Source organism: Panicum hallii, chromosome 2, assembly GCF_002211085.1.
Source record: "Panicum hallii strain FIL2 chromosome 2, PHallii_v3.1, whole genome shotgun sequence".
In the NCBI taxonomy this organism is placed as follows: domain Eukaryota; kingdom Viridiplantae; phylum Streptophyta; class Magnoliopsida; order Poales; family Poaceae; genus Panicum; species Panicum hallii.
Genome location: NC_038043.1, coordinates 53,086,494 through 53,113,776, shown reverse-complemented (window position 1 = coordinate 53,113,776; position 27,283 = coordinate 53,086,494). Strand labels below are relative to the sequence as shown.

General features: G+C 47.5%; 3 protein-coding genes and 1 pseudogene across 3 annotated transcripts; 3 read left to right on the top strand and 1 right to left on the bottom strand.

Annotated features, from left to right (window-relative positions):
* Nucleotides 1–1,189: 1,189 nt before the first annotated feature.
* LOC112883633 (bet1-like protein At4g14600) lies at nt 1,190–3,814 on the top strand. Its single transcript, XM_025948971.1, has 4 exons — nt 1,190–1,382; nt 1,499–1,604; nt 2,767–2,823; nt 3,262–3,814. The coding sequence occupies exons 1-4, from the start codon at nt 1,342–1,344 to the stop codon at nt 3,421–3,423; spliced, it is 366 nt and encodes a 121-aa protein (XP_025804756.1). The 5' UTR covers nt 1,190–1,341; the 3' UTR covers nt 3,424–3,814.
* A 1,272-nt stretch (nt 3,815–5,086) lies between these two features.
* LOC112883415 (subtilisin-like protease SBT1.8) lies at nt 5,087–7,405 on the top strand. Its single transcript, XM_025948711.1, has one exon. The coding sequence runs from the start codon at nt 5,087–5,089 to the stop codon at nt 7,403–7,405; it is 2,319 nt and encodes a 772-aa protein (XP_025804496.1).
* Nucleotides 7,406–15,144: 7,739 nt separating this feature from the next.
* Nucleotides 15,145–17,414, top strand: LOC112883518 (annotated as a pseudogene).
* A 4,543-nt stretch (nt 17,415–21,957) lies between these two features.
* On the bottom strand, nt 21,958–27,185 carry LOC112880426 (succinate--CoA ligase [ADP-forming] subunit alpha, mitochondrial). Its single transcript, XM_025945051.1, has 7 exons — nt 26,844–27,185; nt 25,205–25,414; nt 24,321–24,491; nt 24,113–24,236; nt 23,809–23,870; nt 23,065–23,146; nt 21,958–22,502 (listed from the first exon to the last, which is right to left on the bottom strand). Exons 1-7 carry the CDS (start codon nt 27,051–27,053, stop codon nt 22,363–22,365), a joined length of 999 nt encoding a protein of 332 aa, XP_025800836.1. The 5' UTR covers nt 27,054–27,185; the 3' UTR covers nt 21,958–22,362.
* Between the last annotated feature and the right edge of the window lie 98 nt (nt 27,186–27,283).

The following is a 27,283-nucleotide window of genomic DNA, read 5'->3' as shown; positions in this document are numbered from 1 at the left end:
TGGGGTCGCCGCCCGCGCGGCTCACAGTCCCGCAGAACCTCCGTAAGGTGGAGCCCCGGCCCGGCCGCAGCAGCCGTCTCCGGCGGCGGGGTGACTGGAGCCGAGGCCGACGCCGATGGAAGGCGACGAGGGTGTACGGACAGGGAAATATATGCAGGGGCGGGGGGTCGCCGAGGTGGGGCCCAACGAGGCCGGGACGATGCAAGGACACTGGGGAAAGGGACAGCCAAGATACGTGCCTTGGCGTTGGTGGTGGTGCTCCCGCCGCACGTCAGCGTCACGTCATCCGCCGCCAGGCCCGGGCGTGCGGTGGGGGCGAGTGGACAGCGGGGGAACGGAGGCGGCGGCGGCGTGCTTCCGGCCGCGGATGCCAGCCGGCGGTGACCGGGTGAGCGTGGGTGGTGCGGTGCGCCGATTCATGCCGCCGTTGCTTGTGGATGACCAAGCGTGTGTTCGTTTCCACCCTCTAAAGTTTAGATCCGTCATATTAAAGAGAATTTTATTATTTAGAATTATTAAATAAAGTCTAATTATAAATTTTTTTTCACAGATGGGTGCTAATTCGCGAGACAAATTTAACGAGCCTAATTAATCCATAATTTGCCACAGTAATGCTACAGTAATCATCCGCTAATCATGAACTAATATACCTCATTAGATTCGTCTCGCGAATTAGCTCTAGGGTTCTGCAATTAGTTTTGTAATTAGATTTTATTTAATACTTCTAAATGACAAGATTCTTTTGATGTGACGGGTCTAAACTTTAGACCCTAAGAAACGAACATCCCCCGAGCTGGAAATTGTTTAGATTGTTGCTGCGGTCCACGGAAATGGCTCCCCATGCATGCATCCACGATAAATCTTGCAGAGAAAGATAATGCTGCAGGATTCCTTCTTCTTCTTTTTTACTATCGCGACAGAAGAATGGCATGGCCGTGTGTGTCAGAGAAAAAGAAAATCAAGCATGGCTGCAGGCTGCTTGGAAATAGAAATTCGGATGCTTGTATAGCTGTATGTTAGTATGTATCCTATCGGCCTATGGTCGTAAAAAATCACACGTATACTAGTATACTGATATAGGAGTACAGGGCTACATGGTATGGCCCCACATATCGGAAATTCGGAATCCATCAAATAATAACTCTCTGACATCTGGGACCCAGCGCCAGAGACACGGCTTTCCGTCCTCCCCCCGTTCCTAGTCACCCCCAGTCTCCCCCATTCCCCTTCCTCCCCCGCGTCCGCCCGCCGTCGCCGTCTTCCCCACGCCGCCGCGCCACGATCCCTCGCCGATTCGAGCCAGGTCCGGGTCTCCGTACACCCTCGCGCGCGGCAGGGGCGATGGCGCACCCGATGTACGGCTCCGGCCCGCTCCGATCCAGGTAAACCCTACCGTACCACCTCCGCGGCGTCTCGTCCGATCCTCTGTACCCGGAGGCATCGGATCGGATCTGGTGATGGATTTTGAGCGCTTATGGTGGGGGGGGGGGGTTTGCAGGAACGCGGCGAGCTCGGACGAGATCCAGCTGCGGATCGACCCGGTGCACGGGGACCTCGACGAGGAGATCGACGGGCTGCACTCCAGGGTCCGCATGCTCAAAGGGGTAAGACTTGATTTCCCTTCCGACTTGGTCCGTCGTGGTGCTTGATGTTCCTTGCGCCGTAGGTTTGCTTGGTGCTCAATTGAGGGGGGTCTTTGCAACCGTGATTCCGTAGCTAGGAAACCTATTGATTGGGTGTGCAGCGCGTAGTAGATTGTTTTCATGTGGCGATTCAAGGTATATCTCGTAGTTGCTCAATTTTGTTTTAACATGTAGTTCGATTTAGCGCATGGTGCTGCTGCACCTTGCTATTTCAGCTAACTTTGTTCCACCGTCTTTAAACCTAGAACAGTTGGGAGTGTATAGAACTAGATTTAGAACCATGTCAGATGAATAACAAACTGCAATTGGGACCTAAAGTGCTCCTGGCACCCAATGGGATTTCTGGTTCCCAACGGTAATACCCTGTTACTGCCAGGTTTAAAGCACAGGAGACTGCTACTTTGATATTAGTTGCTAGCAAGGTTTCTAACACCAGTTCATTATGCTGCTAACAGCAAGGTTTCTAACACAAGAATTTCATGATAATGTTGTAGGAATTTTACGGGGAACTATTCAGTTCCCACATGATATGAAACTTATTTCCTTGTTTCAAATGGGCATTGAGTTATTTGATATTAGTGACATGATGGTCGTAGAGTGGGTTTGGTGTTTTTTCATAACTGATGTGATCTTGGGTGTTTGGAAATGCAATATATGAATAAGCGTATGTTTAACAGTCATTTGCTCAGATCACCATATGTATGCATGTGCCGCAGTTTCATTGTACCTTTCCATTTGTGAATCAGAAATTCATGATGATTTATGTTGGTCATGGCTCCTGACCCATCATTATATTTTCTATGATTAGCTATCTCGTTGATCTCTTATTTTCTTTTATCTTCTGCTGAGAGTATTCATTGATTTCATTAAACTTCCATGTTGATGTTGCTCCATTTCTTATTATCATAGGCCTTGATGCTGTAAATTCTCTCCCATGCAGAGCTAGTCGATGGCTATTTTTTTGTATACTTCAAATATACTGCATGTAGGTCAAGTAGAAACTGCTCATTTTTGCAATCATTGTTATAAGCTGTTCCTTAGATTCTTGAAAGCTACTGATGTCGGTGTTTGTTCTCATTCTGGGATCCAAGATTTGAACTTTTGGCATCTGTTATTTCTCCAGGTGGCCCAGGAGATAAATTCTGAAGCCAAGTTCCAGAATGATTTCCTTAACCAATTGGTAATGTTCTCTGCTATTTCTTATTTACGTTTACTGTGGCTACTGGGATTATATCTTGGCATCCTCTTTGTTATGTCTTGTTTGTCCTTAGTAGTTCGTGTGCCTTTTACTTTTTTCATCTGATATCGGTGTTTGTTCAATCTTACCACCACCTATAGTCCTCATCATGAAATTTCCTAGAATGTTTCCCTGTGTCATATTCTATACTTGCATCTACACATGAGGTCACTTATCTTATTTGATCTTATAGGTGCCATGGATGAACTGTAGCAAACATAAAACAGTGGATTGATGCATTAAATATAACTACATTTAGGTTGTTAAGGCCCCAAATGTAATATAACAGCAATATTACCTTACGGAGCAGCTATTTTTTCCTATGCTCTCTGACAATCTATGGTCATGCTCTGACCTTTGTTATCTCCTGTGCATGTACAGCAAATGACCCTTGCAAAAGCTCAGGCAGGAGTGAAGAATAACATGCGAAGGTTGAACAAGAGCATCATCCGGCAGGGCTCAAATCATGTTCTCCATGTTGTCCTCTTCGCTCTGTTTTGCTTCTTGGTTGTCTATCTCCTGTCAAAGTTCTCCAGAAGATAGTTTCATTGTCAGGTGGCATCAAATCTAGGATACCTTGAGTTGTATGTAGTCTAAAGAAGAAAATATGCTATCTGTTGTACTTCATGTCTCACGACAAACCGAGGGAAATTATTACTCTTATAAGATCACTTCTAACCTCATCGACTGATCTGTTTGACTGAGGTATTCTATTTGTTAAGGTGATTGCGTCGGGCACAGGTTTGCGTATTGCAGCCCTCAAGCGCATGCAGCGAGTTGGGTGTGGATCAAGACTATAATAGGAGCAAGAAAGCTTCAATTGATCATGTCGCTTGGAAATGGAAACTGTATATAGCTTGTACGTGAATCCATTCTGGATTGTTTTTATAGGATTTTATTTCATTATAAATGGCTGAAGCTATTTCAGAGCTACTATCAGTTACACTTTCTGATATTCGAGGAGTCAGATGCAAGCAACTGGTAGCATCATCCATACATACATATGGGAAGAAACACAACTGACCACCGTTTTTCTTGCATGCTTTGCTTGCTGGAACTGGATTGATTGAACCAAGAGGATATTTGAGGCTGGAGAGGTATAGTGGAAGCATTCTCATTCAGAATAAATGGTTCTGTGTTTTTGCAAGGTGACTCTCCCACTCGATGTTTATTTCTACCAATTCCTAATCTGAAATGGAAGGCGCCTGGAGTTTTCCTCGACAATGGGTTTATCATGTAATCTCAGCCTCCGAATGGCAGAATATGAGCCAAATTTTGATGGTTGAAGGAAGCTACAGGAGAAACGTTGTCTAACCTTTCTAGGAGGATCCTATTGTTTCAGAGCTAATCTTTTCCGAATGGAGATTGCTTCAGAGTTCATATTCACTATCCCGATTCCCGCACTGCTATTTATGAACTTGGTGGCATGATAAATTTCAAATTCTTGCACTATCTTGTGTACCAAAGCCAGATAGCCCCAAATTTTGGTTTGTCTTAAACCCATAATTTCCACTAGCGCTTTGCAGCGTAGCACTGGTTGCAGCTTGCCCGCTTCAGATACATATATCTGGCCTGGAATTTGCTACCCACGGGCATAGAGTGCAAGATAATTCATTGCGCTGCATTTTCAGAGTTTGAATAGGATGAATTTGACCTAATAATTGCAAAAAAGGACCAAAATTTGGAAGAGCTCCTGACCAGGTTCACAAAACTTTATATATTTCTTTTATTTTACTGGGAACTTTGTAGACCTCCAACCCAGTAATTATCCATTTTTCTTTTTTTCCAAGGGGTTTGTGTGATGAGATTAAATCTAGGATAATCCTCAGGTGAACTCACCTAGTGCTGGTAATTGCCATAAGCCATGAGGATTGTACAAGCGTTACCAATAGGCTCACACCACCGATAAATCCATCTGCCACTTGCTGAAGTGCGCACTAGAGCCTAGAGGCACACTCTAGGCATTTCCTTATTGTCACTGACAAGTGGTCCTGGGTCCCACGTGTCATCCTCATGTGTATTACCTTTCTAACAATCCTTGAACTACTTTCTACTATTGAGCAGAGTTTTCTCCTAGTTTCAGTCCACCGACCACCATGATCTACCACTACACCAGTTTGAAACCACCGTGCTGTGTGTAGGCGCCTATATAAAGCCCTCCCCGGGCACGCACTCCTTCACCATCGAGCTCAGACATCCACCAGCAATGGCGTTCATCACCACCAGGCTCTTGCACCACTTAGCCCTATTCCTCTTCCTCACGCAGCTCACCCACTCAGCCCTCGTCCCGAAGACCAACAACCAGCCCGCACTCAAGCCTCAGGCGTCGAACACCTACATCGTCCATGCCAACCACCTCGCCAAGCCGCCCCACTTCGCCTCCCTCGAGCACTGGTACCATTCCATGGTGGCCGCCCACTCACCTCGGCCCGTCAACACCGGCCGCATCTTGTACACCTACGACACCGTCATGCACGGCTTCGCCGTCCAGCTCACCGACGACGAGGCCCGGGGCATGTCCAGCGCACCCGGCGTCACCGGGCTGTACAAGGACAGGCTGATCAACCTTCACACCACGAGGTCCCCGGGGTTCATCGGCCTCGACCCGGGGAACGCCGCCTGGAACGAGACAAACTACGGCGACGGCGTCATCATCGGCTTCATCGACACCGGCATCTGGCCCGAGAGCGTGAGCTTCGATGACAGCGGGCTCGGCCCCGTCCGGCCGAGCTGGAGGGGCGAGTGCGTCGACGCCCACGACTTCAACTCCAGCTTGTGCAACAACAAGCTGGTTGGCGCCAAGGCCTTCGACGCTGCCGCGAAGGCAATGGCGGGAAGCACGAGCGGCGGCGGCGTCCCCTCCCCGAGGGACAGGATCGGACACGGTACGCACGTGTCCTCGACGGCCGCCGGCGCGCAGGTCCCCGACGCCAGCCTCTACATGTTCTCGCGAGGGACCGCGTGGGGAATGGCGCCCAAGGCGAGGATCGCCATGTACAAGGCGTGCGGCCCCGGCGGGTGCTCTAACGCGGACATGGTAGCCGCCGTGGACGCTGCGGTCAAGGACGGCGTTGACATCATTTCCATGTCCATCGGAGGCCCTCCCCAACCCTTCCACGACGACGTGATCGCCATCGCCACGTTCGGTGCCGAGCGCAAAGGTATCTTCGTGGCTCTCTCGGCCGGGAACTCCGGCCCGATGGCATCTACGGTAAGCAACTCGGCGCCGTGGATGACCACCGTAGGCGCCGCCACCGTGGACCGGCTGTTCCCGTCGAACCTCACGCTCGGGAACGGGGTCGTGCTCGCCGGGAAGTCCCTTTACACCATGCAGGCCAAGGGCACCAGCATGGTCGAGCTGGTGTCCACCGATTGCTCTGTGCCGGAGAACTTCACGCCCGACAAGATCATGGGCAAGATCGTGGTGTGCACGACCGGAGCAGGCATACCGCATGGCATCAAGGCGCAGAATGCTGGTGGATCCGGGCTGGTTGATGTGGATACTACTAGCTGGTTACGGGATGGCATCATGGCCACGGCCTTCCCCCTTCCTGCTCTCACTTTGAGCTACACCGGAGGCGAGAAGCTCAGGGCCTACATGGCCTCGGAGCCGAAGCCAGTGGCGTCCTTCAGCTTCGGCTGTGAGACGGTAACCGGCAAGAACCGGGCGCCGGTGGTGGTGAGCTTCTCGTCGCGGGGGCCCAACTTCGGCGCCCCTGAGCTCCTCAAGCCCGACGTCATCGCGCCAGGAGTCAACATTCTTGCCGCCTGGTCCGGCGCCGCCTCTCTGTTGGGAGATTCATCCCACTTCGACGACGGGAGGAGAAGCGACTACAACATCATCTCGGGCACCTCCATGGCGTGCCCGCACGTCGCCGGCATCGCGGCGCTGATCAAGAAGGAGTACCCCAGCTGGACACCGGCCATGATACGGTCGGCGCTGATGACGACCGCTGGAACGCTCGACAACCGCGGCCGGGACATCCGCGACAACGGCGTCACGGTCGGCAGCAACAACGACACGGCCGCGACGCCGCTGGTGGCCGGGGCCGGGCACATCCGCCCACGGCTGGCGCTGGACCCGGGCTTGGTCTACGATGCCGGCGAGCGCGATTACGTCGACTTCCTGTGCGCCATGAACTACAGCGCGGGGCAGATCCGCTCGTTCGTGCCGGACTTCATCACATGCACGAGGACGCTCGCCGGCGGCCCCGCCGGCCTCAACTACCCGTCCTTTGCCGTGGTCTTCGACAACCGCACCGCCACCCGCACGCTGACGCGGACGCTGACCAAGGTGTCCGAGGAGGCCGAGACTTACACTGTCATCGTCAAGGCGCCGGAGCACGTGAAGGTGATCGTCACGCCGCCGACCCTGGAGTTCAAGGAGCCCAAGGAGATGAAGAGCTACACGGTGGAATTCAGAAATGAAGCCCCTGGAAACCGGAAGACAGAGTGGGCTTTCGGACACATCATCTGGCAGAACGAGAACCATCATGTCAGGAGCCCAGTGGCCTGCCATTGGTAGAACTGATGACTTCCAGTAGAAACTTGCAGAATGCAGTAGAATAAGTGCGGGATGTATTGATCAGTTGATCGGTCGTGAAAAAAAAAATCAGTATCTTGTGTTGTGACTCTGCGAGAGCTATTGATGTTAATGGTTATACTCTAACCTTAAATTTTCTTGTGATCCCTTAAATTTGCTTGTCTGCCTGAATTGAACATGATAAATTGCATTTGCAAGCTGGTAAGGATTTTATCTTCTTCAGATCAGAACTCGATGTCCACCAGGCCGAGCAATAAGGTGAGCAACAGAGAGTTCTTCAGAATCAAAAGCCTCCGGGGTGAGGCCTGCTATTGAGGAGGAGAAGAAGGCAGCCAAGCCGTGCGTGTTTTACATCAGCAGAGGATTCATCAGTCCTCTATCATGCAGAGGAGGAACTGGTACGCGGACGCGGCTACGGCGGAGTAGTGACGACTCTTGGCTGGGTCGAGCAGATCGCGGAGGTCCCTCCTGTCGGCTTCGCTGCGGGTTGCGGAGCGCAGGAAGCCTCTGACGGTGGTTCTTCCGCCGAGGAGGTAGCGGTCGACACCCGCGGCCCAGTCAGCGGCGGCCATGTGGACGAAGACGGCGAAGCGCGCGCGCCGGGCCTCCCGGGACGAGGGGAACGCTTGGCAGGCCATCTCGACGGCTAGCTTGGCTCGCTTGAGATCGTTCTTGGTGAAGAACACCTCCGTCCACTTGAGCAAGTTCCTGAGAGGGGCGGGCATGCGCTCGTTGTGGATCCTGCTTCCCCACGGCCACGGGCCCACGGCATTGCTATGCACTTACGCATAGTTGGTTCTCGATCGGTGGATGATCTGCCACCACCACCGTGGCGCCCGCAATATTTGTAGGGCAGTGCATATATCAATCGGTACGGAGCGAGATAGCATATGGCAAAATCTAGGTTACTTGTTATTATGGTAAGGTATCTCATGTTTCTATATCTCGTTATCTCTAGATATATTGTTTGGGATCTGAGTAAACATATAAACATCCTATGAAACTAATACAGATTATTCTAATATTCACGGTAGGTATTGTATCTCTCGCCTGTGCTATGGTTTCCAGTGGTCCTGTTTGGATTGTATTTGACCTTAGACTAGACCTGATCATTCTTTGGGTCGGGTCGGGTTGGGTAAAAAAATAGGCCCGTTCCCGACCAGCATGTGGTCGGATCGGGTCAGGTAAAATCCAATTTTTCACGTACATTTTTTGGGTCGGGTCGGATTTTTGGGTTTTGGGTAAAAATGAGCCCGTGCCTGACCCGTGATTTATGGCGGGTTGGAAGTTTGGGAAGCTCAAGACTGTCGTGCTCATATCATTTAAGCATTACTGAAAATTGAGTAAACTCACTACCACAGAGTGCACACGAGCATTAGCATTGCCCCAAATGCAGTCACATTAGAGCATCTCTAAGAATGTCTAAAAATATAAGTCCAAAAATCTGCTTTTTGATCTCGCCAAAGAAGGACTTCCTCACCCAACAGTTCCCAAAATTGGTTCCAAAAAAATTGAAGCTATGGCACATTATCAGTTTGTGGGTCCATCTTTTGATTTTTTTTTTCCACGTGAAACTACCAGCGTGACCTCCTCTCAACGTTATTTTCTGTCGTCATGCCTCTGTCCTTTTTCTATTTTCTTTTCCTGATGGACGGATGGAAGGCTATGTCATAGTATGGAGACGTCAGAAGCCGGCTGGACATGGAGCGCGGCATACGCCAGGAGACGCATCTGACAGCGGAATTGAGGCACGCGCCAACACTGGACGGGAGGCGGCGACAGTAGCAAAAGCATTCAGGACAAAGATCGTACCAATTCAACAGCTGTTGTAACCTGTAAGGCTGGTGACAGAGGCAGTCTTGGGCGTGTCACGCAGGAAAAAAATTAGGTGCGGACGGTCCCCAAATGCCCTCCCGTGCGGACCCGCGCTCGATGAACACCGCGTGGGCATCCAGTGGATCCGACGCCTGCCTGGGACTCTGGCAGAGCTCCTGGCTCCTCGTTTCGCTCGGCTCGGCTTCCACCTTATTTGCTCGTTGGCTTTGGCTTGGCTCAATTTGCTTGATCGACTTCAGGCGTGAGTTCCATATATCTGCCGCTGCTTCCCCCTCCCCCCATCTGCTGCCGCCTTGGCCGCCGCCGCTCGTCCAAGGAAGGAGTCGGCAGGGAATCCGTCGAGGGCAGAGAAGGAAGGAGGTGCCCGTGAGTCAATAACGGCTTTCGCAGCCCACCATGCTGGACAGGTGCATGGTGCCCGTGAGGTACATGACGAGGTTCACGGCGTGACGGCGATACCCATGGTGGAGAGCCAGCTCTAGCAGGCCGCCGTACGGGATATATCTGCCGGCAACCCAGTCCACAATGTCTTGCTCCATGGAATGGGAACGGTGAGATGTCTGGAGCTCTGAAGAATTGTCGACGAGATGTTTGTTGATAATAATAAGTGTACTGTGTTATCCAGTTCATTATAGAATACTTGTTTGCCTCCTTTATCTGACTGAAACCATCATTGTTGATACTTCACGGGATGTGAAGGCATCAAGCAATTGTACCATATCACAGCAAGCACCATTCGTTGCTCGAAACTACTGTAATCTATTGGTTTTTGAATTCTTGAGAGCTGACCGCCATCCTTCAGACATCTACTCTGGGAGCAAATCCATCTCAACTTCCCCCACAATGAATGCCAAATATTTTATTTCGATTTTGCTTTACGCTAAAGCATGGGAAATACAACTTGTACCACAAATGATTTGGAACTTTATTATCTGTAATTTACAAACAGAAAATTCAGGTAAAAACTACTGAAACTGTGAAGCCCTAATGAGCAAATTTACCGAGCCAACTAAGCTCAAGCACTCAAACATGCCTCCATGAATCAAGTTGAGCATTGAATAAAGATCCCACAGATATCAGCGGAGATTACTCGACGGGCCAAGATGTTTCAACTGATTCCCGTTAGAAGAATGGCGGAGGTCTGGGCATGAGACCACCAGTGCGTGGGAGCCGAGCCACTCCCGCCTGGGAACGGAGCTGAGCAAGCGAGCTTTGCTGCGGAGGAGGCGCTCCACCAAGTCGCCGTAAGATGCTCAGACTGTCCACGCAAGCGCGGATCCGCACGGCAGAGCGTTTGGGGACCGTCCCCACCTATTTTTTTTTCCGTCACGCAACAGAGAAAGAGCAAAATGGTACGCGCGACGAAAGACCGCGGGAGTAGGCGAGAATTTATCGGTGAGCCGCAACTGGAGGGCTCGTATGGTCGATCTTCCGATGTTTTTTTCCCTTTTTTAAGTAAATTTTGTCTTTTTCTGACAAAAAATTTTGAAAAAAATTCAAAGAAAAAATTTGGAGAGCGCGAAAAAACTTTGATAAAAAAGTTTGAAAGAGAATGTTTTGAGAAAAAATTAAAAACTTTTGAAGAAAAAATTTTTGCATACAAAAAAGAAGTTTGGCAGAAAAAGTTTTGTGAAAACTTTTGCATCCAAAATAAAAAAAATTTAGGAAAAGAGTTTTATAAAAAACTTTTACATCCAAAAATAGAAAAAGAAAAAAAAGCCACTACGGTACCTGGGGAGCTCGCCGCCCCCTCCGCCCCGCCGCGCCGCGCCGCTCCGCCGCGAGCTCGCCGTGGGGAGCTCGCCGCCATCCTCAGAGAAAGGTGTAGAGGAAAGGGAGGGGGAAGGAGAAAAAAGAGGGAGACGAAATCTTAGGGAGACGGATTGACTGTAAGTTTAGAACTTACGGTCGAATGTATATTTAGCATCGAGGCGTGGAGCGCACATCAGCTGCGGAAATGTGGCTCCAGAGTCCGCTCGTATTGGGCGTGCGAGGATATTGGGCAGAGCTTTTGGGTTTTGCCCGATGGAATTGAATTTAGTTGAGCCAAAAGCGTATTTGAGGCGGGACAAGGTTAGTGGGTGCCGTCTCATTCTGAACTAACGGCTGTGAATGATTTGCATGGTGACTGTCCTATTGCTTCAGAGTTCATCCTTTCTGAATGGAAATTGGTGCAGAGTTCATATTTACTATAGATGCCGCCTTCTCTGGATTTAGCGACCTGATGAAATTAAATTCTTACACTTCCATGTATCTACGTATCTAGTATACCAAAGCGCGATAGCTCCAAAATTTGATTTGTTTTACATCCCAGAATTCCCACGGGTGCCTTTTTTTTGAAGAAAACTAGTGCTTGCTTCCGTACATGCTGTTATATTTTCTTTGTGTTCTTGTAAGCATTATTCTGATGAGGTTAGGCAGTTAAGCAATTTATTCTTCTTCAGAATCCAAGTCCTCCAGGCCGGGTCAGGTGAGCAGCAGGGAGTTCTTCAGAGTTCAGGGTCCATGTACTTCAGGAGTAGGGGCTGAGGGCCGGACATTGAGATGGTGCAGAGGAGAGCCACCTTGGCGGGCAGGCCAATTCTGGGATTTCGTACACATCATCTGGCAGAACGAAGAAATGATAACTTCCGGTAGAAAATTGCAGACTTGCAGTAGAATAAGATAAGAAAGTGAAGCTACGTTGATGAGTTGATATGTCATGGAAAATTCAGTATCTTCTGTTGTGACTCTATGAGAGCTATGGACACTGATAGGAGTACAATCTTGAATTTTCTTGTGTTCTCTCAAATTTGCCTGTGTGCCTGAACTGAACACGACAGTTGCAATTCATCACATTTCCATGTCCTCGGTCCTCCAGGTGAGCAACAGAGAGTTCTTTAGAGGTCAGAATCCAAATCCTCCTGGGTGAGGACCTGCCATTGGCGAGGAGAAGAAGAGGGCCACCACGCAATGGTGACGGGGGCAGGCCAGATGCTTGCTTTCCAGGGCTCTGTCCATGGATGAAGGCGCAGGAGGCATCACGACGGATTCGCGAAGGCCCACCGGTGGTCGCCGGTCACGCCGTCACGCCATTGAGACAGTTTTCATACATAACTCCTTAATTTGAATCGCGATCCAAAGCAGAGATATTTATGTAAAGTGTTGGAACAGATATTTTCAAAAACCACGATTCAAAATAAGGGTTTATGTGCAAATTTTGGATCAGATATTTCTGAAAAACACCCTAATCGTCATTCACGATTTCAAGTAGGCCCTTCTTCGCATGTGCCAGCTCACGGCTTACCGTTCTGATTCTCCCCCCGCTCCAGGCAGGTGATCCACCGCCGCCGACGGTCGCGGCGTCTTCCGTCCGGTGCAAGCGGAATGTTCGATTTGGACCCATCGATCCTCCCTGCTCCTATTCAAACCCTAGCACAAGATTTTTTCTGGTACTCTGCAGCAAGGGCCGGAAGAGCGTGATTCGCCGCCTCCCGCGCACACGGCGTGGCCGATCCGCCGCCCTTGTTTGGTCAATGGGGGTGTGCGAGCAGATCAGAAGATGGACGGGGCCTTCGATTGCGTCGCGTCGCGCTGCTCCAGAGAGGATGATCAGCGAGCCTGCTCCGGTTTCTCGGCTGGACATATGCCTTGCCGTGCCAGTAAACATGACAGTGACACCAACTGCCATTGCAAGCAGGCAGGGGAAGCAATCAGACCACCCATGACAGAACTACTCTGCAGTATCAAATGTAACTCGGTTGCAGAACCACTTCCACCTACCCCTCTTACCATTCGAACATGGTAAGAAGAAATGGCAAGTAGATGCAAATCTAGATTATGGTAAGAGGGGCAATATCCTGGCAAATATCATATGACGCTTGACACAGACTGAAAGTGGAACTAATATATGTGAGAAGGAACAAGGGATAAAAGAACACCAACTACCTATCAATAAACAGCCTGTGTTACGTGATGATGATTCACACTTCGTACTACAGTGTGACAGATAGAGAGCTCTCAGCTCCATCATTTACGCTATTTCTGATATTTAGAGGACACATGCAAGCAACTGGTTTCATCGTGTTGATACATACATGGGCAGAATCTTAACTAACCTAACCGAGCTGACCGAGCATTGTTTTTCTTACATGTGTGATGTGACTTTGCCTGATGGAACAGAATTTGGTTGAACCAAGAGCATATTTGAGGCGGGACCAGGCTAGTGTGTGGCGTCTTATTCTGAATGAATGGATGTGAATGATTTGCAAGGTGGCCGTCTGACCAACCACCCATTCCTATTCTGAGATGGAAGACGTCAGGAGTTTTCATGTAAATGGGTTTATCTATTTTAGCCTTTAGTTCAAATTGGCAGAAAATGATGGAATTCTGATGGTTGAAAAGGACTGCAGGACAAGCACTGTCTAGCCTTTCTTAGGAGCATCCTCTGGCTTCAGAGTTCGTCATTTCTGAATGGAAATTGGTGCAGAGTTCATATTTATTATACATGTCGCCTTCTCCGGATTTAGCAGCCTGATGAAATTAAATTCTTACACTTCCATGTATCTATGTATCCATAATGCCAAAGCGGGATAGCTCCAAAATTTGATTTGTTTTACATCCCAGAATTATTCCCACTAGTGCTTGCTTCAATACATGCTAGTGCTTGCCCACCAGTGCATTGCATTTTCATAGGGTGAGCAGGCAAAAGCGGCAAGTCTTGTGAAGTACTCTTTTTCCTGCAATTTTATCTATATAGGATAAATTTATCCTAATAATTGACAAAAACTGTATGTCTTTCTTTTCCTTTACTCGGAACTTTATATCTTTCGAGTACATCTCTAACCCAGTAATCATACAAGAATTTCTCTCCTATTTTTCCAAAGGCGAAGGGGTTCATGTTGATTTGAGTAAATCTAGGACAACCCTCGGATGAAGTCACATAACGTGCAGGTAATGCCCATTAGCCATAAGTATTACCCAAGTTCTCACACTGGATACTAATGTTGCATAGGTTTACACCATAAATAACTCCATCCAATCCACGGATCTACCCCTTGCTTGCCTACAAGTGTTTCATAGTCCTAGAATTTCCATATTTTTCCTTGGTCATCAAATACCAAGCATTTTTTTGTCCTACAGTACTGAAAAGATATTGTATAATAATGTAGAAAAAACATTGTTGTTGCTGACAAGTGGCCCTAAGCCCCACGTATCATCCTCATGTGGATTTCATCTCTATCAATCCTTGTACTATTTGCTACTGAGAAAAATCTCCTAGTGTCAATCCACCGAACACCTCACCAGCTTGAAATTACTTTACTGTTTATTTTTTTTTGAGGGGTCACGGGGGGAGAGAGAGTCCCCACCAATATATTATCGGAGCCTTGAGGCAGGCTCATTAAAACATGAGTTTCGGCAGGTTACAGATAAAATCACGGGGGGTGTATCCAGAGAGTGTTTGTGACTACATATCTGAACCAAAGGAGTTCCACCAGGTCTCCGTAATAGCTTGGTCGTCGCGCGGCAGTCGGCACCGCCAGAGACGTGCTTCCGCTTTGCAGCGAGTATCAGCCGAAGATGGGTGGGAGTTTCACCTCTGAATACGACATCATGTCTGTGTTTCCAAAGCTGCCAGGATGCGAAACCCCAGTTGCAGCCAGAAGCGCTTGGCAAAGGGGCAGTGGAGGATGAGATGGTCAGGGCTCTCCATCTCGGCCGTGCATAAGTCACACGTGGCATCCTCTATGATGATCTTAAGCAGCAGGTTTGTCTTGCACTGAATCTTCCCTTGAACTAACAGCCAGGCAAAGAAACGTACACGCGGAGGGGCGCGGTTTTGCCAAACGAACTTGTAGAAAGTGCAGTCACCCGTGGATCGCGCCTGTTGCGCTGCACGATACACAATGGCGTCCATCACCACCAGGCTCTTGCACCACTTAGCCCTATTCCTCTTCCTCACGCAGCTCACCCACTCAGCCCTCGTCCCGAAGACCAACAACCAGCCCGCGCTCAAGCCTCGGGCGTCGAACAACTACATCGTCCATGCCAACCACCTCGCCAAGCCGTCCCACTTCGCCTCCCTCAAGCACTGGTACACTTCCATGGTGGCCACCCCACTCACCTCGTTCCGTGGCCGCCGACGACTTCAGCCGCATCTTACACCTACGACACTGTCATGCACGGCTTCGCCGTCCAGCTCACCGGCGACGAGGCCCGTCGCATGGCGACCGCCGCCGGCGTGAACGGAGTGTACGAAGACAGGATGCTCAAGCCCATGACCACGAGGACACCGGATTTCCTCCGTCTGGACCCCGGGTTCGGCGCCTGGCGGGACACGGACTTCGGCGATGGAGTCATCATCGGCTTCGTCGATTCCGGCATATGGCTGGAGAACCCGAGCTTCACCGACAAAGGGCTCGGTCCCGTCCGGTCGAGTTGGGGGGGCAAGTGCGTCGATGCCGAAGACTTCAACGCCAGCTTGTGCAACAACAAGCTGGTCGGCGCCAAGGCCTTCGACGCCGCCGGAAAGTCTGCGGCGGCAATCAAGGGCAACGGTCCCGCCTACCCGTCGTCCCCGAGTGACACGTTCGGACATGGCACGCACGTGGCGTCGACAGCTGCCGGCTCCGAGGTCGGCGACACCGGTATTCTCATGTTCGCGCGGGGCACGGCGAGGGGCGTGGCGCCCAAAGCGAAAATCGCCATGTACAGGGTGTACGGAAAGCAAACAATGGCGGACGTTGTCGCGGCAATCGACGCCGCGGTGAAGGACGGCGTGGACATCATCTCCCTCTCCCTCGGTGACGATGACGCGCACGAATTCTACGACGACGCACTCGCCATCGCGGCGTTTGGCGCCGATCCCAGAGGAGTGTTCGTCGTCCTTGCTGGCGGCAACACTGGACTGGACCAGAAGCGTCTACCGTGACCAACGTGGCGCCGTGGATGACCACCGTCGGCGCCGCCACCCTGGACCGTCTGTTCCCGGCGAACCTCGCGCTCGGGAACGGGGTCGTGCTCACTGGGCAATCCCTTTATCCTATGAAATCCAACCACACCACCATGGCCCTGCTAGTACCAAGCTCTTGCATGGATGGTGATCTGACGCCCAACAGAATCATGGGCAAGATTGTGGTTTGCATGACCACATTACTTGCCAACGAAACACAATTTCGGCAAGCTGGTGGAGCCGGGCTTGTTCTCATGGACTCAACCAGCTGGTCCCGAGATGGAATCTCCACCGTAGCCTTCACCCTTCCGGCTGTCATTCTAAGCCACACCGACGGCGAGAAGCTCAGGGCCTACCTGGTCTCTTCACGGTATCCTGTGGCGTCCTTCAGCTTCGCCTGCCAGACGGTGATCGGCGAGATCCGGGCGCCGATGGTGGCGACCTTCTCGTCCCGGGGGCCGAACCCGGTCGTCCCTGAGCTCCTCAAGCCTGAAGTCATCGCGCCGGAAGTGAACATTCTTGCGGCCTGTCTAGGCAGCTACGGAATAGAGTCGGGCACGTCCAAACGTCGCCGGCGTCGCCGCGCTGCTCAAGAAGAAACACGGTGACTGGACGCCGACCATGATACGGTCGGCGCTGATCACTACTGCCGGAACGCTCGACAACGCCGACCGGGAGATCATGGACAACTCTGTCTTCGAAGGTCGCGGCATCACAGCGGCGACGCCGTTCGCTGCCGGCGCCGGGCACGTCCGCCCGCAGCTCGCGCTGGACCCGGGCCTCGTCTACGACGCGGGCGAGCGGGAGTACGTCGAATTCCTGTGCGCCCTGAACTATACCGCAGCGCAGCTGCGCCTGTTCGTGCCCGACTTCGTCGAATGCACGACGACGTTCCGCGGCGGCCCTGCCAGCCTCAACTACCCGTCGTTCGTCGTCTCCTTCGACAAAGACATCGACGTCCGCGCACTGACGCGCACGGTGACCAAGGTGTCCGAGGAGGCCGAGACGTACAATGTCACCGTCGTGGCACCAGAGCACGTGAAGGTGACCATCACGCCGACGACCTTGGAGTTCAAGGAGCGCATGGAGACGAAGAGCTACACGGCAGAGTTCAGAAACGAAGCTGGAGGGAACCAGAAGGCAGAGTGGGACTTCGGGCATATCAGCTGGGAGAACGAGAAGCATCGAGTCAGGAGCCCGGTGGCCTTCCAGTGGAAGAAGTGACAGTAGAAACTTGCAGTAGAATAAGATCAGGCTAACTGATGCTATGTTAGTGCGTTGATTGGTCGGGGAAAAGTCGGTTATTCAGTATACTCTGTTGTGAGAGCTATCAATGTTATCAATCGAAAAAAAATGTTAACAATGGGATGCTGTTGTATTTGCTTTGTGTTCTTGTAAGCATTCTGCTGGTGAGGTTAAGCAGTTAAGCAATTTAGTCTTCTTCAGAATCCATGTCCTCCAGACCAGGCCAGGTGAGCAGCAGGGAGTTCTTCAGAGTTCAGGGTCCATGTACTCCAGGGTGCAGAGGGCCAGACATTGAGAGGGTGCAGAGGAGAGCCACCACGCCAAGGTGACGGGACAGGCCAAATTCTTGATCCCCATGGCTGGTGCTTGTCTTTTTCTCATCGTCACCCGCGGTGGCTTCCTGGCGTGGCTGCTGGGTCCTCTGGTTTGGTGCCGAGATGCAGCGGCGGCACACGGCGCCCGTGTGGCCGACGGTGTCACGTCCGGATCGGCGGCTTTCTTCCCTCTGCCCAGAAGCGCTGTAGGCATCGCAGCGTACCAACAAATTCAGAAGTTCTTAGAGAAAGCACAGTAGGAAGCCAATTGGTTTTTTAAGGAATGTAAGAAGAGAATTATGAACTGAAAAACCAACAAATTCAGAAGTTCTTAAGGAAAGTAGCAAGAGAATTTTGAGCTGAAACACTTTTTCTCGTTCAGAATCTTTGTATCAATTATTTAAAATTATCAACTGCACATAAATAATGCAACCAAACTTGCTCATGGGCTTCGCTCCTCTCACTGCTGGGCATAACTGGCCTGTTGTTTCCTGTTCGTGCCCAAGCCTATTTGTGGGCTGACCAATCTCCTGTTAGGAGTCAGTGAGCCGTTCGTTAGGATCCGATTGTGCTAATATTTGTTCCATCTGGATTTTTCTAGTACACCCTGCTAACTGTAATACAAAGCTGTCAGGACTTCATGTAATCCAAGATGTCATTACATGTAAGGCATATTATAATCGGTAATGCTCGGCTCGAGCGTCCGATGTGATTGGAAAAATCGGACGCTTCCCGTCCGCTCGTTTGCTCCCCCAACCCAGCGCATAGTTTTGTTACAATAGGTATGAGATGATGTTACAGAGGGAAAGGCACTCCAACCTCAACGACCAATGTTGCGGTAGAATTTTTACATAATTTTTTATTACGGTAGGGATACGATGACGTTGCAACAGGAGTCTAAGTTGATTACTAATGTTACAGTGAGAGTTTTCAGTTGATTATTGATGTTGCAATAGTTATTTCAAGATTGTTCGATGGATCGATTTGTGATATTGCAGTGATCATTTTTAGTATGTTTGAGATGTGATATGATGTTGCAACAACTATTTTATAATGTTGCATAAATTTATTCTAAATATTTCACTAATTAATTTTTCATGTTGCACCTTTTTAATCTAATCGACTAATTATATTTGTTTTAATTTTTTTTAAAATATTTTTTTGGAATGTTGCAATTGTAGTTCAAAAATATCGCAATTATAATTTTTAAACGTTATAAAAGGTAGGTGTGGATGTTACAGAACTCTATTTCTACGCATTGTCATTCTCGCTGGATATTGTATGAAATATAGTTTTATGTTGCGGTGGAAATTTTCTATCATAAAATCGGATGATATAGTTATTCTTATATTTGTTTTTGTAATGCTGCAACTAGTGATTTTAAATATTGCAATAGTTAATTTTCAATGTTACGACGGAGCATCCGTTGAAAATTTTTTCATCGGACGTTCGAGCACCAGCAGCTTCATATCATATTTGTTATAGATGTAAGGACTGTCTTAATATTAGCCCTCAAGTAATTCCATTAAATCTATCCCAAAAATCATATCAATAAAATTCTACTAAGTTACTCTCTTCATCTACAAATACATTCCATTCTAGGATTTTTAGAATAGATTACAAGGATTAGAAAAGATGCATGCACCCCACATTAAATCACAATTAGCATTAAATCAGAGATATCCAAAGCGTTTAAATGAAAATTAACAGTAAATAGGAGGTATCCAAATCGTTTAAATGAAAATTAACAGTAAATAGGAGGTATCCAAAACGTTTAAATGCCAGTTATCATTAAGCAGGAGGTATCCAAAGCGTTTAAATGCCAATTATCATTAAGTAGGAGGTATCCAATGTGTTAAAATGGCAATTGTTTGCAATGCACCCAGGCCAAGGGCTATATAAGTGCCCCCAAACATCCCCGGTCATCTCCACATCAAAACTAGTACTCTCATCTCCCAAACTACGAAATCTTATTGGTAGCACCCACGAACCATGGCAAGCCCAGCTATGAGGACTGGCCTCCTATTTGCCATTGCCGCCATAGCCATTTCTGTTGCAGCACCCACCATGGCAGATCTTGGTGGATGGTATCCAATAGACGTCAACAATTCAGATATGCAAGAGCCCGGCAGGAGGGCGGTGGCGGAGCACGTCAAGCAGGCGAACGACGGTATCAGGTTCAACAAGGTGGTGAGTGGCAAATAACAGGTGGGAGGTGGCATAAACTTCGATTTCATCATCAACCCCATGGAACAGCGATGGCAAGGGTGCCAAGTATGGAGCATGGGTGCACCTCAGGGATTGGAGGGACAAACGCACTCTCGTGTCCTTCAAACTGCTAGACTGAGTAATTTTTTGTTTCGTACAATTATCCGGAATAATTGATGAGCGATGAAAGGTGTTTTTTTGGTCCATTATATGTGTCCCGATTGATCATGCACTGAAATGAATTACTGGGAGAAGCTAGGTGGATGCAGATTCTCTCTCTGTGTGTGTGTGTGTGTGTGTAAAGGTGTCCCTGCCAAAATACAATTAGGGAGCACTCTTCTTAACAAAACGTTATTTCCCTACCAATTAGTAACTCGCAGTCACCTGTATAATCCAAAGAGTAAATTGCATCTGGAATACAACAACTAGGCACGTGCGTGCAAATTGGTCCATGAACTTCTAATAGGCTTAATCCGATACGCGAACTTGACACTCCAATACGTCTATGGTCCAAATCCCACCAAATCGCGTATTTGCCTACGGTGGGCATGAGATAGCAAGGGGAAAGGCTCAGCTCGTCGTGCTGCGGTTGCCTCAGCTCATCGCAGGTGCTGCGCGTGGCTCACAACTGAATCCACATCAATCAAAAAACAAATCCGCACACACTCTCAGCTCACAATTTACTCTAAAAGGTTTGTACAAGCATCAATTATATTTCTCCCAAAATTGTACAAGAAAAATCCTTCATAATGTATCTCCACACTAAAGTAATCACCATGAATACCTGCATTGGATAACATGTCTTACATCAGTCAGGAAAACAGTGAACATGAAACACTACAAACTAATGCTCCAACTGCGCTAACTTTCTCCTAGAAATTAATTAAATGGATGGATGGGCAATAACATTTACTGAAGGAATAAGTGTAGGTATCATTTGGATGGGAGCATGTACGTGCAGCTATGCAGGACACTAAGCTATAGAAATAGGTCTAGTAGAGCCAGGTTGCAACGACTGACCCAGCTACCGCATAGGCCACGGATACGTGACGTGGTGGAATTTGAACCGTATACACACCAAAGTGTCAAGTTCGTGTATCGGATTCTCATAGGCCACGGATACGTGATGTGGTGGGATCTGAACCGTATACGCACCAAAGTGTCAAGTTCGTGTATCGGATTAAGCAGATTACAAGTTCTCAGATTAATTTGCACACACGTACCTAGTTATTGTATTCCGGATGCAATTTACTCCAATGCAAACACGGCCGCTCGCTCGACAACCGCTGGTAGCCGGGGCCGGGTAGATCAAGCGCTGCCTGTTCCCGGGCAGATCCATCCTAACTTGACATCTACTTTCGAACTGAGAAAGACCCTGTTCTTCTTCTTCTTTTTCTTCAAGTGGTGAAAGACCTTATCTTGCTTTAATGCTTTCACAGCTAACACCTGATGTTCTGAACTTATCGGAACAGGTAGAAAGAAGGGTACTGCTTGAAATTTTGAAAAATCTTCTGCTTAGCATTGTTCCTCAGTGACCACTGATACTGCTCACTTGAGGGAGTTTTTCTTTTCTTTTTTTTGAAGTAAACAGCTGGAGCACTTCTATACTCACTCAACGGAGTTGGGGTAGGTCTTTGGTAACAAGCGCCACCTCCATACATTACTTAAGGCACAAATGAAAAAAAAGAGCAAAAATTAGGACAACCAAACAACACAGTTCTAAGATTAAACACACTCCTGACATCACATAACACACTGTTCTCAACATTTCCCATGGCATACATTTTTTTCCTCAACATAGTAGTCTTTATAGCCTTTCATGTGCAAGAATAGACAGTCGGCTAGTGCGACAGCACGATGAGGTTGATAAGCCAGCCTAAAAAGTCGCCGGGACATAATACCATTAAACATTACACCAATTGCATGCGGCTAAGTAGCTTAATCAAAGCAACGAAGTAGCAATTTGAGGCAACTATTGTTACTGTGACAAAATCTGCAAATTTTCAGTAGCAGTCAGCTGTGCGGTTGATCCGGCAGCCTTGTGCGCACAATTTTCCGCTGACGTTATACACATGTATAAATAATACAATGTGCACTGAGGACATGCCAACAGATCAATAAACCTAGATTGAAAACATTGTCAAACGTTAAAAAAATTTAAACAGCTTAGGCATCCACATTGACTCCCAAAGTAAAACATCATGTCCATGACCTCCAGAATGTCTTATTGAAATGAGCTCATGGTAAGGATCCTTGTGCACACAGCAGACAATAAAGGAAGAAAAGGAAGCCTGAGTGGTTTTGTTTTGTGGCCGGCGCGGCTCTACCAAGGAATGGCTCGCAATTACCCAACGAGCATCAAAAAGAGGTTTTCCAATGTTTCTCAACTGTACCATTTCGTCCCTCTATTCTACCATCCCACGCTGCTTGAAGATTTCAAACATGGTAGAACCAATCTTCGCTGGTGACTCGACGACAGTGACACCAGCCTCTCTGAGTGCCTTGATTTTGTCCTGGGCAGTACCCTTTCCTCCTGATACAATTGCTGCGTAACAAGGATGGCATGGAACTATATTAGCACATGTAACATGGTAAAAAGGGAATGAAACTGAATTAGGAAAATAAGCATATTAATATCTAACAGTATAATAAAAATCGGAATGGGCAGATAAAGCCATTTTAGCATACTACCGTGAGTTGGTGATTACAGTGTATTCAAGAATGCAAACCAGGTTGCCAGAGCAAGTTTGATGAATGTCACAGTAGTAACAAAGAATTTCTCCAAATTGGTAGACATGTATAAATTTGCCTACCACAACATGCTTGGGACTAAAGGGCTTTGTTATTCATGTATAGTCTCATAAATTGCTTAAGTATCTTTTGTTGTCTCCAGGCATTTAGTAAAAAAAATTTTGATAAGGACATTTAGTAAATTGATCTCCAGAGAGAGAGAGAGAGAGTAGAATTGTGACACGTAAGTGGCATATCTTAACTCAAATAAAATGCGATGACCATTTCGACTTCATACTTCAAAGTGTTACACAATCGAATGGGGAAAAATATGTAAGATTCAAATTAAAAGAATGAAGGTCTTGCTAAGGTAATACCTCCAGCATGACCCATGCGACGGCCCGGGGGTGCCGTAAGTCCAGCAATGAATGCAACAACAGGCTTCTGTGTTTTGCTTTCCTGAGGAGCATAACAGATGAAGTTAGTAGATGGAAAATGTAATTTAATTCAGCAAAACATTAAAAAAAAGAGACAGAAAAAAGAAGTTCCAGAACCAAGCCAGAAGACAAGCGGTTATGAGATGTAATGTCTGCAGCAACTAATGATAACTCCCTTCATAAGACAAACGAACCCATAGGGCGTTAGTTACTTAAACTTCTAACCTGACCACATACATGAAGTCACTCCATGTCACATGAAACTTCTTTGGTTCATAGCAACTACTTTAGGTCTATGGCAAGAGTAGGTAGCCACAAGGGTTTTTACTAAACTGAATGCACATACCAGATGGATAAGATGGCCTACTTAGCGAAAATGTGGGCCACAACCCAGAGCTTGCATAGGAATTGTGGGACCAGCTTAAAGCTAGGGCTGAGTAAGCATATATGCTCAAGCTAAATCAAGGTCCAGGCATCTAGCTTAATTGCCTTCCGTAAAGAACAATGGGAAATGTGTCCCTATGACACTGAAAAAGTGCTCAAGACTGAACTGCATGAAACTTCACTAGCTCATGAGGGAATGGTGTTGCAGAGTGCAGAATCAATACAGAACCATGGCATGTAAATATGTCATTCAGAAGAAAAAAAGAATCTAAATATATGATGGTACTGACAAACTCTTACCTGGATGAATGCTGCAGCATCCTCCTCAGCAGTACCTCCAATTTCACCAATGAGAACAATACCTGAAAGGCACAGAATATTGTCCAACAGTGAGAACAATCCATAAATGGAATGGAACTGTGTTGACTGAAAAAGGCATATGGAGATAGTATTGAAAAAACAAATAATGTAGTTGAAGCATTCAAGTGCCAAAAATACCAAATATATGGGATTAATTCCACATAGAAGAGTACGCAGTTCACAGCTATTCTTTTTAGAAAGTTTTTTGCTTAAAATTGTGAAGAATCAGTCACAATAGGTGTACCTTCTGTCTGAGGATCGTCAACAAACTTTTCAAGGCAATCAACAAAATTTGTGCCATTGAATGGGTCACCACCAATGCCTACACAAGTTGACTGCCCCAAGCCTACAGCAGTTGTTTGAAACACCTGTCAACAAAAATCAAATGCAACTTAGTCAAACAAATCACCTGATTACATGCATACATAAAAAAATAATAATAACAGACATACCGCTTCATATGTCAAGGTACCAGAACGAGATACGATCCCAACACGCCCAGGCTTGTGGATGTAACCTGGCATGATACCAATTTTACACTCACCAGGCTTAATGATACCAGGGCAATTCGGCCCAATCAATCGAGTTTTTGACTGCTTGTTTAGTGCAGCCTTCACCTTCACCTAAAATTGGCAAAGGGAACATTGATGTCACCTCATGGAGTTCCATTAACAAAGTAAAATAGAATAATTGTGCTGTGACGCAAGTTAATAGGTAATAGCAATATGTAGGGAAAAAATATCATAAAAGGAATATCAGCAAGCAAACTGCTAAAACGGACTATGCTTGTAAAATCTGTGTCTTTGGATCACATACTTTATTTAACAAAAGTTAGATCTCACCCTGCCCACTAGAGAATAATAACATACTACATATCCACCTGCGCAAGATGATGTTGACCACACACTCACACTATTTTCTAATGCTTTTGCCAAAAAAAAAAGTAATTTGCAAGTACAGTTAAGTAAACCAAACATGATATGGTATTGAGCAGATTCCCAAGCTCAGAAGACAAAGGATGATAGTAAGAGCATCTCCAAGAGCCTTTCTAAAATCTACTATCTAAATCATCAATCAGAGAGTCATTTGAGTAAAAATTATTTTCTATATCTTTGTACTCTCCAACAGCTTTTCTATATCTTGTGCGTAGTCTAGAGAGCAATTCTCGCTCTCCATCTTTGGCTAGCGACAAATCCAGAGTAGAGGAGGTCTATATTTAGATATCCAACTGAAGAGGCTGTTGGAGGTAATTTTTTAAACAAAATCTCTATTCCTAAAGATATAAAGTCTGTTGGAGATGCTCTAACTAACAAAGTAATGAAATGGCAAAAATTACCATGTCATGCTGAGGAATTCCTTCTGTAATGCAGACAACAAGGTCGAGCTCAGCCTCCATTGCCTCCATTATAGCGGCGGCGGCAAATGGTGGTGGAACATATATAACAGATGCATTGGCCTTTGTTTCAGCCTTAGCCTCGGCTACAGAGTTAAACACTGGGAGCCCTAAATGTTCAGTTCCACCTTTCTTAGGAGTCACTCCACCCACCTGTTATAACAAAAAAAATGACCTTAATAAAAAAAGAGGTCCACAAAATACAAGAAAAAAATCAAAATTATTACATTCAAAAGCTATAATACTTATTTACTTAAACACCGTAAATATATAAATCCATTGCCCAAAAAAATTGTGCAGCATGAATCCTTTCAGCTGTATTGAACTATTCATAATAATACTAGTACAACACCACATGACATGAAAAAAAAATGCATCTGAGCCAATTCTTTTGTTGTGGCACAGTTAATTATATGAATCTACTAGTCAAGAATATAACTGTAGATTCGAATATGATGAGACCTCCAAGCATCATGCCAGGTCCAGGGAACCTATCGTACCAAACATCACAGACTTCAACATGCTGACTTCCTTACTTCCTTCTTCCTATGTCACAATTTCCTTGTGTAAGGACTGCAGCCCATTTACATAAAACAGATAAGAAACAAAACTTGCTTCGATCCCATTACTGAGGAATGATTGCATCTTCATACATGATATTTGTGTTAGATTGTACTAAAACAGCTTGAAAGGTTTCAGTGCATTCATGATGGATATGATTCTCATAACCTCAAAAAATTCCAATTAATTTGCATGTTGGCCGTATAAAACATCAAGAAATCCATCAAAACATTGTATACTTTGACGACATTTTCTTAAGTCACAGCACATAAATCACTAATCCCCATCTAACTGACAAATGCTGCCGCTAGATTGCATGGTGAACAGCGCTGAAAACTACTAGACAATGAAAATAAACATTCATCACCAGCATTCAATCAACTCAACAAATGATAATGAAACCTAGGCATTGCTGCTGCTTCACTTACAGTTTCAGGCATTATACCACATAATAGCACTATCCACGAAAAGAAAAAGGCAATTATAATAGCACACATTTTGCCTCCAACAAGGCAATATCATCCAGGTAAGCGTACTGAGCATCTCCAGCAGATTACTCATCCCTCTCCCCAGTACCAAAAAACTGTCCTTTTAGTAATGGGAGGTGCTCCAGCAGATTACCAATTCCATCACCAGTACCAAAATATTTTTTGTAATCGACAAAACACACCTCCCTCTTGCACAAATGTAGGGGATTCCTCACTCCACCCTATCCTTTGAGTAATCTGCTACAGCACTGACTACCAAAAACGTAAAAAGTATTATTGGTGACGGAGAGAGAAAATATATAGGGTATAAGAGATGAGTAATCTGCTGGTATCTCGCTCTGGATCGGACCGTAAGGCTGCGAAACGAGACCGTAGGACCCGAGGAAATGAAGATCGGCGACCGCACGCCCACCAGATTGGACATGACGGACTCTGTCAAACCCTAGAATCGCGCAGCACAGAACGGAACGCACGGATCGAGGGCGCAAATCAGAGGGAGATAGGCAGGGGTTGGCAGCGGCGGGGAGGCGTACCATGTTGGTGCCGTACTCGATGGCCTGCTCGGTGTGGAAGGTGCCATTCTTCCCCGTGATGCCCTGGCAGATCACGCGGGTGCTCTTGTCGACGAAGACCGCCGGCGAGGGCGCGGCGGCGGCCGCCGCGGCGAAGCCCCGCGCATGGAGGAGGCGGGAGGCGGCGGACCCCAGCAGCTGCGACGCGCGGCGGGAGGAGGCGGCGGCCATGGCGGGCGCGGTGCTGGTGGCGGCGCGTGCTCGTCCCCCTTTCCTTTTTTTCTCCCCAACTCGATTCAATTTCTTTCAGGTTTTTGGGATGGTGCCCCTCGGCTTCCTTTGTCTTCTGTCTACTCTTCTGGGGTCTCGCGATCCATTCTTGCAGGGAAAGTTGAGCGGTCAAACTTCGCGTTAGACCCCCCCGTAATGCCGATATTTCGAAAATAAGCGAAACTTGAAGC